Below are 11,047 nucleotides of genomic sequence, written 5' to 3' on the forward strand. Positions count from 1 at the left end.
TGTTTTAGACCAATGTGGGCTTTTGGATGGTGTCAGGCAAAAATCATTAATTGAATCTTGACTTGTTTTTAATTTCTTAGCCAATGGAAGTTGCAGGAATACCTAGAATTTATCAAACTCTAATTTCTCTTGAGAGCCTCCCTGGACCTGACCCCATCATATTAATTTCTGTTCTTTTCCCTTTTTCTCTTTGTGACAATTACTAAAGAACAAGTGTTCTGATATAGTAACACTCATAAACACATCCGTGGCAAAGGCAAGTTCAGTAAAATAAATTGGCTAGTCAGGTGTTTCTCCAGTCGAGGATGATAAAACACCATGAGAATATTCTGGCAGAGAGAGAGATGTGTGACAACTTCCACAACCAACTTCAAAAACCCCACAACTGAAAACTAAACTAAAACCCTGATTCTGTGGGGGCCTGACTCCACCTGTTCATGCAGCTTCTATTGTTCTAACTTTTATATTTAAAAAACCAGGACCCATCAAGTTGTTTTACTTCATTGGCTTGGAAGAGGCAATTTGCCACCTTTTTGTCTCAATGCCTCTCTTCAAAAAAAAAACCAGGACACAATATACCTCTTAAAGTCATAATATCATCACAGCCGAATATAAAGGGCATCATCTGATCTGTCACTCACCTTTGCATAATTGTATGCATTTTCCTTAAGTTTAATCCTTGCTTAACTTTCTATTTAATCAATGAAGATTAGATCCTCCACTTGGAATTTTTCTTTATGATAGGAATATGCTTATTGTGTGTAGATTGAAATAACTCCTAAAGTCTGATGTTGCTTCTTGAATTAATCTGTTGCCTAGCCTCGTACTCGGGTTTACTTCAGCTGGTTCTGCTTTCATGCCCAATTTGTTGCCCTTGTTTAAGCTTAAAATACTGGTCATAAATCCAATCTCTTCTCCATAAGTCTATAAGATATAGGAACAGAATTAGGCTATTTGGCCTATTGCATTCACTCCACTATTCAATAATGGCTGATACATTTCTGAACCCCATTCTCTTGCCTTAACCCCATAACCCTTGATCCCCTTACTACCCAAGAGCCTATCTATCTCTATCTTAAATGTACCAACGGCTTGGCATCCACAACCTTTGGTAGTAATGAGTTCCATAGATTTCCACCCTTAGGCTGAAGAAATTCCTCCTCATCTCACTTCTGAAGGGTTATCCCTTCCCTCTGAGGCTGTGCCCTCGGTTCCTCGTTTCTCTTCGTGGAAACATCATCTCCACGTCTACTTTATCCAGGCCTCTTGGGATCCTGTAAATTTTAATCAAATCCTTCCTCATCCTTCTAAACTCGATTGAGAACTGATCCAAGGGATAAAAAGAATGCATAAGTAGGAATACCACCAGCTGCAATTTCCTCTCCAAGCCACAAACCATCCCGACTTGGAAATATATTGCCGTTCCTTCACTATTACAGTGCCAAAGTCCCAAACTTTCCTTCCTAATAGTATTGTTGGTTGCACAAGATCGCAGCAGTTTAAGGAGGCCATTCACTACAACTTCTCCAGGCAATTTGGGGTGGTCAGCAAATGCTGCTGCAGCCATGATACCCACATTCTGTGAACAAATGCTGAAAAATGAAAGTCCTGTAAAGTTGGAACTGAAGCTAGGGTCTGGTATTTCCAAAGTTAGAAGCTTTGAGTACTTTGTGTTACATAACAAATTATTCTCTCAGAACAAAACCCTGAAGTAGTTTCTGGCTCTGCACTGCTGAGCAGAACTGAGGCCTTCAGTTTTTTAAAAATTTTGTCTGTTTTCCTAGGGGGCCAACATAATGGAAGAGCAGGACTTGCGAGAACTTGGAATTCATGAAGTAGGACATCGACGCAGGATTCTTCAAGCTGCACGTTCACTTCCAAAGGTAAAACTTCAACTTAACATTTTATGCTAACTGGCCAATGTAAAACAAAAGTTTCATAATTTACAATAAATGACAAATGTTAACATGTTGGGTGTGATTATTATTGAACAGTTTGGGACTGCCTTGAATAAACCAGTAAATAATATGTAAATGTCCATCAGATGATAATGTATGGAAGCAAATTCATGATATTCCATTTTATTATATTGCTGCCAATGTACCTACTTTGGGCCAAATGAAATTGGATTTTGCTGATCAAGCAAATTCAAAAAGAATGTGATTTAGAAGTATTTTTAAATACGTTTGTGCACTCTGTCTCAAAAGAAAAGGAAACAGTTTTTAAGAAAGGGATTTCATGGAAAGAACAAAAAGAAATCATAAGATTACTGCAGGCCCATTTAAGATTAGAGATTGCACAAGTGTGCGAGTGCACAAGGTAAACTGCATACTTCTACATTGAAGTTTCATTTATTCACTACAGTTGCGCAGTGATCCAAGTGTAGACTAGCTATAACAGTGGCTAATCAAATGGTGGTGTTAAAGTTTAAGAGCAATTCTCATTTATCAGAAATCGTGATTTTAGGAAGAAATAGCAGCACTTGTGTTGTAATGAATTCAGTTCTTGTGAAAGTGTCTTGAATCTTGTGAAACTAGAAACAACCATAATATTGGTCACTCAGTGGAGTATTTTGCAATGACTGAAGCCAGTGCTTATACTAACAAATCAACCTTTAATTATAAAAATTCAGAAAATAAAAGCTGTATTTCCCAACCTGTCATAGAGATGTACAGAATGGAAACAGACCCTTCGGTCCAAATCGTCCATGCCGACCAGATATCCTAAATAAATCTAGTCCCGTTTGCCAGCATTTGGCCCATATCCCCCTCAACCCTTCCTATTTATATACCTAACCAGATGCCTTTTTAAATGTTGTAATTGTACCAGCCTCCACCACTTCCTGTGCTAGCTCATTCCATACATGCACCACCCTCTGCATGAAAAAGTTGCTCCTTAGGTCCCTTTTATTTCTTTCCCCTCTCGCCTTAAACCTATGCCCTCTAGTTTTGGACTCCCCCACCCTGGAGAAAAGATCTTGTCTACTTACCCTATCCATGCCCCTCATGATTTTATAAACCTCTAAGGTCATTCCTCAGCCTTTTACACTCCAGTGAAAATAGCCCCAATCTATTCAGCTTCTCCTTATAGCTCAAACCCTCCAGCCCTGGCAACATCCTTGTATGTAGTTTCTGAACCTTTTCAAGTTTCACAACATCTTTCCTATAGCAGGGAGACCAGAATTGCATGCAGTATTCCAACAGTGGCCTAACCGATGTCCTGTCCAGCCCGCAACATGACCTCCCAACTCTTATACCCAACGCACTGACCAATAAAGGCAAGCATACCAAACGCTGCCTTCAGTATCCTATCTACCTGCAATTCCACTTTCAAGAAACTATGAACTTGCACTCTAAGGTCTCTTTGTTCAGCAACACTCCCCAGGAGCTTACCATTAAGTGTATAAGTCCTGCCCTGATTTACCTTTCCAAAATACAGCACCTCACAGTTACCTAAATTAAACTCCATCTGCCACTCCTCGGCCCGTTGGCCTATCAAGATCCCATTGTACTCTGAGATAATCTTCTTTGCTGTCTACTACACCTTCAATTTTGGTGTCATCTGCAAATTTACTAACCATACCTCCTTTATTCACATCCAAATCATTTATATAAATGATAAAAAGCAGTGGACCCAGTACCAGTCCTTGTGGCACGCTGCTGGTGACAGGCCTCCAGTCTGAAAAGCAACCTTCCACCACCATCCTCTGTCTTCTACCTTTGAGCCAGTTCTGTATCCAAATAACTAGTTCTCCCTGTATTCCGTGTGACCTAACTTTGCTAACCAGTCTGCTTTGTCAAACGCCTTACTGAAGTCCACATAGATCACGGCCACTACTCTGCCCTCATCAATCCTCTTTGTTACTTCAAAAAACTCAATCAAGTTAGTGATACACCATTTCCCATGCATAAAGCCACGTTGACTATCCCTAATCAGTCCTTGCCTTTCCAAATACAAATAAATTCTGTCCCTTAGGATTGACTCGAACAGCTTGCTCACCGCTGATGTCAGGCTTACCAGTCTATAGTTCCCTGGCTCTTCCTTACCACGTTAGCCAATCTCCAGTCTTCTGGCATTCACCTGTGGCTATCAATGATACAAATATCTCAGCAAGGGTCCCAGCAATCATTTCCCTAGCTTCTCATAGAGTTCTAGGGTACACATGATCAGGTCCAGGAATTCATCCACCTTTTTATGGGTTTTAAGACATCCAACACTTCCTCCTATAATATATAAATTTTTCAAAAGTTCGCTATTTATTTACCACCTTCTCTATCTCCCATCTCCTTCTCCTTGGTGAACACTGATGCAAAATGCTCATTTAGTATCTTGTTCATCTCCTGTAGTTCCACACTTAGGTGGTTTTGCTGATCTTTTAAGGGCCCCTATTCTCTCCCTAGTTACCCTTTTGTCCTTTAATGTATTTATAAATCTCTTTGGATTCTTCTTAACCTTGTTTGCCAGAGCTATTTCATGTCCCCTTTTTGCCCTCCTGAATTCCCCCTTGAGAGCACTCCTACTGCCTATATACTCTTCTAGGGATTTACTCAATCCCTGCTGCCTATACCTGACATATGCTTCTTTCTTATTCTTGTCCAAAACTTCAATTTTTCTAGTCATCTAGCATTCCCTATACCTAACAGCCCCGCCCTTCACCCTAATAGGAACATACTGTCTCTGGACTCTCATTATCTCATTTTTGAAGGCTTCCCATCTTCCTGCCATCACTTTACCTGTGTATATCTGCTCCCAATCAACTTTGAAAGTTCTTGCCTAATACCATCAAGATTGGCCGCCTTCCAATTTAGAACTTTAACTTTTAGATCCAGGCTATCCTTTTCCATCATTAGTTTAAAACTAATAAGAACATAGTCATTGTCCCCAAATGCTCCCCCATTGACACCTCAGTCACTTGCCCTGCCTTATTTCCCAAGAGTAGGTCAAGTTTAGCACCTTCTCTAGTAGGTACATCCACATACTGAATCAAAAAATTTCCTTGTACACACGTAACGCATTTCTCTCCATCCAAGCTCTTAGCACTATGGCAGACCTGCTGTATGCTTGGAAAGTTAAAATCCCATAAGACATAAGAGCAGAAATTAGGCCATTCAGCCCATCGAGTCACTCTGAAAGGTCTTCCCTTTACTCTAAGGCTATGCCCTCAGGTCCTCGTCTCTCCTACCAATGGAAACATCTTCCAAACTTCCATTCTGTCCAGGCCATTCAGTATTCTGTAAGTTTCAATTAGATTGCCCCCTCATCCTTCTAAACTCCATTGAATATAGACCAGAGTCTGCAAACATTCCTCCTATGTTAAACTTTTCATTCCTGGGACCATTCTCGTGAACCTCCTCTGAACCCGCTCTTGGGCTCGTACATCTTTCCTGAGATATGGGGCCCAAAAATACTCCAAATGTGACCTGACCAGAGCCTTTTAGAGCCTCAGAAGTACATCCCAGCTTTTATATTCAAGTCCTCTCAAAATAAATGCTAAAGTTGCATTTGCATTCCAAACGACTGACTCAACCGGCAATTTTACCTTGAGAGAATCCTGGACTAGAACTCCTAAGTCTCTTTGCACTTCAGACTTCTGAATTGTCTTCCCATTTAGAAAATAGTCCATGCTTTTATTCTTCTTACCAAAGTGCATGACCTCACACTTCTCCACGTTGTGCTCCATCTGCCACTTCTTTGCCTACTCTCCTACCTGTTCAAATCCTTCTGCAGCCTCCCCGCATCTTTAATACTACCTGTCCCTCTACCTATCGTTATATCATCTGCAAACTTAGCCAGAATGCCCTCAGTTCCTTCATCTAGATAATTAATGTATAAAGTGAAAAGTTGTGGTCCCAACACTGATCCTCATGGAACACCCACTTGTCACTGGCTACCATCCTGAGAAAGACCCTTTTAACCCCACTCTCTGCCTTCTGTCAGAGAGCCAATCTTCTATCCATGCTGGTACCTTGCCTCTAACTTCATGGGCCCTTATCTTACTCAGCGGCCCCCTGTGCAGCACCTTGTCAAAGGCCCTCTTGAAGTCCAGGTAGATAATATCCGTTGGCTCTCCTTGGTCTTAACCGGCTTGTTACTTCCTCAAAGAATGCTAAAAGATTTGTCAGGCATGACCTCCCCTTGATGAATCCATGCTGACTTTGCCCTATTTTACCATGCATTTCCAATTATTCAGAAATCTCATCCTTCATAATGGACTCTTTCAAATCTTACCCATGACCAAGGTTAGGCTAATCGGCCTGTAATTTTCAGTCTTTTGCCTTAGTCCCTTTTTTATACAGGGGTGTCACGTTAGCAATTTTCCAGTCCTCTGGGACCCACCCTGATTCTAGCGATTCCTGGAAGATCACCACTAACGTCTCCACTATCTCTTCAGCTATCTCCTTTAGAGCTCTGGGGTATGGTCCATCTGGTCCTGGTGGTTTATCCACCGTCAGACCATTCAGTTTTTCTAGCACCTTCTCCTTGGTGATTGCCACCATACTCAGCTCTCCCCCCTGACTCTTTCGAATTCTTGGAATATTACTTGTGTCTTCCACTGTGAAGACTGACGCAGATAAGTATTGAGTTCCTCAGCCATTTCCTTATTCCCCACCATTATCTCTCCAGTGGTCCAATGTCCACTTTTGTCTCTCTTTTGCCCTTTGTATATCTAAAGAAACTCTTACAATCCTCCTTTATATTACTGGCTAGCTTTCCCTCCTATTTAATCTTCTTCCTCCTTACTTTTTTGTTGCCCTCTGTTGGTCTTTGTAAGCTTCCCAATCCTCTAGTTTCCCACTGCCCTTACCCATATTATATGCTTTTTCTTTTGCTTTTATGCTATCCCTGATTTCTGTAGTCAGCCATGGTTACCTCATTGTCCCTGCACCATGCTGCTTTTTCTTAGGGATGAGCTTTTGCTGTGTCTCCTGAATTACTCCTAGAAACTCCTGCTGTTTCTGTTCCACTGTCTTTCCTGCTAGGCTCCTCCCAGTCAATTCTGGTCAGCTCCTCCCTCATGCCTCTGTAGTTGCCTTTATTCAGCTGTAATACTGTTACCTCTGATTCTATCTTCTCCCTCTCAAGTTGCAGAGTAAATTCAATCATTATGATCACTGCCTCCTAAGGGTTCCTTCACCTTAAGCTCCCTTATCAAGTCTGCCTCATTGCACAACACTAAATCCAGTATTGCCTGTTCCCGAGTGGGCTCCACCACAAGTTGCTCCAAACAGCCATCTCATACACATTCCACAAATTCCTTTTCTTGCAATCCACTACCAACGTGATTTTCCCAGTCCATCTACAGATTGAAATCCCCCATGATCACCATAACTTTGTCTTTCTTACATATCTTTTCTATCTCCTGGTGTATCCTGCACCCCAGCTTCTGACTACTGTTTGGAGGCCTGTACATAATTCCAACTATGGTTTATTTACCTTTGCGGTCCCTCAACTCTACCCACACAGATTCTACACCATCTGACCCTCCTTCATTTCTTACTATTGATTTAGTTTCATTTCTTGTTAATAAGGCAACCCCACCCCCTCTGCCCACCTGCCTATCTTTTCGAAAAGATGTATCTCCTTGGATATTCAGCTCCCGATCCTGATCCCCTTGCAGCCATATCTCTATGACGACCACCACATTATATCTGCCAATTTCGATCTGCACCACAAGCTAACATAAGAACTTAAGAACTAGGAGTAGGAATACGCCATCTGGCCCCTCAAGCCTGCCCCGCCATTTAATAAGATCGTGGCTGATCTTTTTGAGACTCAGCTCCACTTACCCGTCCACTCACCATAACCCTTCATTCCTTTACTGTTCAAAAATTTATCTAGCCTTGCCTTAAAAACATTCAGTGAGGTAGCTTCAACCACTTCACTGGGCAGGCAATTCCACAGATTCACAACCCTTTGGGTGAAGAAGTTCCTCCTGACCTCAGCCATACATCTGCTTCCCTTTATTTTGAGGCGATGCCCTCTAGTCCTAGTTTCACCTGCTAGCAGAAACAACCTCCCTGCCTCCACTTTATCTATTCCCTTCATAATCTTGTATGTTTCTATAAGATCTCCCCTCATTCTTCTGAATTCCAATGAGTATAATCCCAGTCTACTCAGTCTCTCCTCATAAGCCAACCCACTCAACTCTGGAATCAACCGAGTGAATCTCCTCTGCACCCCCTCCAGTGCTAGTATATCTCTTCTCAAGTAAGGAGACCAAAACTGCACACAGTACTCCAGGTGTGGCCTCACCAGGACCCTCTACAGCTGCAGCATAGCCTCCCTGTTTTTAAACTCCATCCCTTGAGCAATGGCAGACAAAATTCCATTTGCCTTTTTAATCACCTGCTGCACCTGCAATCCTACCTTCAGCGATTCATGCACAAGGATACCCAAGTCCCTCTGCACAGCAGCGTGCTGCAATTTTTTTACCATTTAAAACAGAGTCCATTTTGCTGTTATTCCTGCCAAAATGGATGACCTCACACTTATCGACATTGTACTCCATCTGCCAGACCTTTGCCCACTCACTTAGACTATCTATGTCCCTCTGCAGACTTTCGGTGTCTTCTGCACACTTTGATCTACCACTCACCTCAGTGTCATCTGCAAATTTTGACACACCATACTTAGTCCCCAACTCCAAATCATCTATGTAAATTGTAAACAATTGCGGTCCCAACACTGATCCATGAGGCACACCACTAGCCACTGACAGCCAACCAGAAAAACACCCATTTACCCCTACTCTTTGCTTTCTACTGGTCAACCAATCCTCTATCCATGCCAATACGTTACCTGTAATACCGTGCAACTTTATCTTGTGTGGCAGCCTTTGGTGTGGCACCTTGTCAAATGCCTTCTGGAAATCCAGATACACCACATCATTTACCTTTTTTCTTAAATTGTGTGCATTCAAATATAACACCTTTGGTCCTGTATCAACCGTCCCTCTTCTCATTGTCACTCGTTTATCCAGTCTGCTTGAAGTTTGATTCCTAACTCTTTCCAGATACTGTCCTATTTGTGTCTGTGCTGGTGACTTTAATAATCTCTCCTGAGTTCTCCTTTCCTGTTTTTTTTTTCATATTTTTTACATAAAGTGGAAGCTACCCTTACAAATGTTAGCCTGTTGCTTTGTTCCCACTGGGGAAAGTTCTAGTTTAAAGTACAATTGACCAGCCTATTTACCCATTGCGCTGGAAAATTGGTCCCAGCTCGGTTCAGGTGGAGACCACCCCAGCAGTATAGATCCCTCCTGTTCTAATACTGATGCCAGTGCCCCAGGAAAAGGAACCCCTCTTTCCCGCACTACTCCTTTAGCCACGTGTTTACTTCCCTTATTCGCATGTCCCTGTGCCAATTTGCACATGGCTTGGACAGTAATCATGAGATTATAACCTTTGAGGACCTGCTCTTTAATTTCATTCATACTTCCTGATAATCCCTGAATAGGTCCTCTTTCCTAGTCTTGCCTATGTTGTTTGTTCCAACATGGACCACAGCAACTTGATCCTCCCCCTCCCTCTCCAATATCCTTTCAAGCTGGCCAGAATATCCTATACCTTTGCACCAGGCGAGCAACACGCCTTGTGGGACTCCCGATCCTGCTTACAAAAGATACTATCTATTCCCCTAACTATAGAATCCCCTACAACTACCACTTGTCTTTTTGCTCCCCCGTCTTGAATGGCCTCCCATGCCACGATGCAGTGGTCGGTTGGCTTATCCTCGCTGCAGCCCTTTTCCTCATCCACACAGGGAGCAAGTACCTTGTACCTGTCGGACAAGGTCAAGAGTGGAGGCTCCTCTGTTCCTGAATGCAGGATCCCTCTACCTGCCTCATTTGCAGTCATACCCTGCTGTCCCTGGCCACTGACCAGATTTGAAGTACTTAATTTATCAGGTGTGACTGCCTCCTGAAACACAGCATCCAGGTACTTCTGTATCATACCATAACCACCCAATTATTCTAAGGCTCTCCACTTCTTCCTGGAGCAAAGACCTGAACCATCCCCACCTCACCACCACCCTCCTCCACTTGGCTGAGCTTGCCCTCACCCTCAACAACTTCTCTTTCAACTCGTCTCATTTTCATCAGGGAAGAGGGGTTGCCATGGGTACCCGCATGGGCCCTAGTTATGCCTGTCTCTTCATGGGGTACGTGGAACATTCCTTGTTCCAGTCCTATTCTGGCCCCCACCCACAATTCTTTCTCTGATAAATCTATGATATCATCGGTGCTGCTTCCCTCTCTCGGCTGGAATTGGAAAACTTCATCAATATCACCTCCAATTTCCACCCTGCCCTCACTTGCACCTGGTCTATCCCTTCCCTTCCTTGACATTTCTGTTTCCATTTCTGGGGATAGACTGGCCACTAATATCCATTACAAACCCACTGACTCCCACAGCTACCTGGACTATACATCCACACCCCAATTCCTGTAAAGACTCCATCCCATTCTCTCAGTTCCTCCGTCTCCATCGCGTATATGTTCAGATGAGGCCAACTTCGACAAGGGAGCCTCCAAAATGGCCACCTTCTTCCTCAGCCGAGGATTCCCCACCTCCGTTGTCGACAGGGCCCTCAACCAGGTCCGACCCATCTCCTGCACTTCCGCTCTCACCCCTTCTGTTCCTTCCTGCAACAGCAATAGGGTTCCCTTTGTCCTCACCTACCATCCCACCAGCATCCACATCCAGAAGATCATCAGACGCCATTTCCGCCACTACCAGCAAGATGCCACCACCAGACACATATTCCCCTCCCCTCCCTTGTCCGCCTTCCGCAGGGACTCTTTCCCTCCGAGACACCCTGGTCCACAGTTCCTTCATCCCCAACACCTCCCCACAGCCCTACGGCACCTTCCCCTGTAACCGGCGAAGGTGCAACACCTGCCGATTTACCTCCTTCCTTCCTCCCCAGTATCCAAGGGCCCAAACATACCTTCCAGGTGAAGCAACACTTCACCTGCACTTCCCAGAATCTAGTCTACTGCATTCGCTGCTCACAATGTGGTCTCCTCTACATTGGGGAAACAAAG

At 43.5% G+C, this 11,047-nt stretch overlaps 1 protein-coding gene across 8 annotated transcripts in view; it reads left to right on the forward strand.

The window, feature by feature from the left end:
* LOC109928668 (ankyrin repeat and SAM domain-containing protein 1A-like) overlaps positions 1-11,047 on the forward strand; it is a 210,066-nt gene that overhangs the window by 137,870 nt on the left and 61,149 nt on the right. For all 8 annotated transcript variants that reach the window (XM_048612023.1, XM_048612025.1, XM_048612026.1 and 5 more), the window contains one exon: positions 1,785-1,883. In XM_048612023.1, coding sequence (XP_048467980.1) covers positions 1,785-1,883 — 99 coding nt within the window. The remainder of the gene's footprint in view (positions 1-1,784; positions 1,884-11,047) is intronic.

The sequence above is a fragment of the Rhincodon typus genome, chromosome 25 (assembly GCF_021869965.1).
Source record: "Rhincodon typus isolate 14 chromosome 25, sRhiTyp1.1, whole genome shotgun sequence".
NCBI classification, from domain to species: Eukaryota; Metazoa; Chordata; class Chondrichthyes; order Orectolobiformes; family Rhincodontidae; genus Rhincodon; species Rhincodon typus.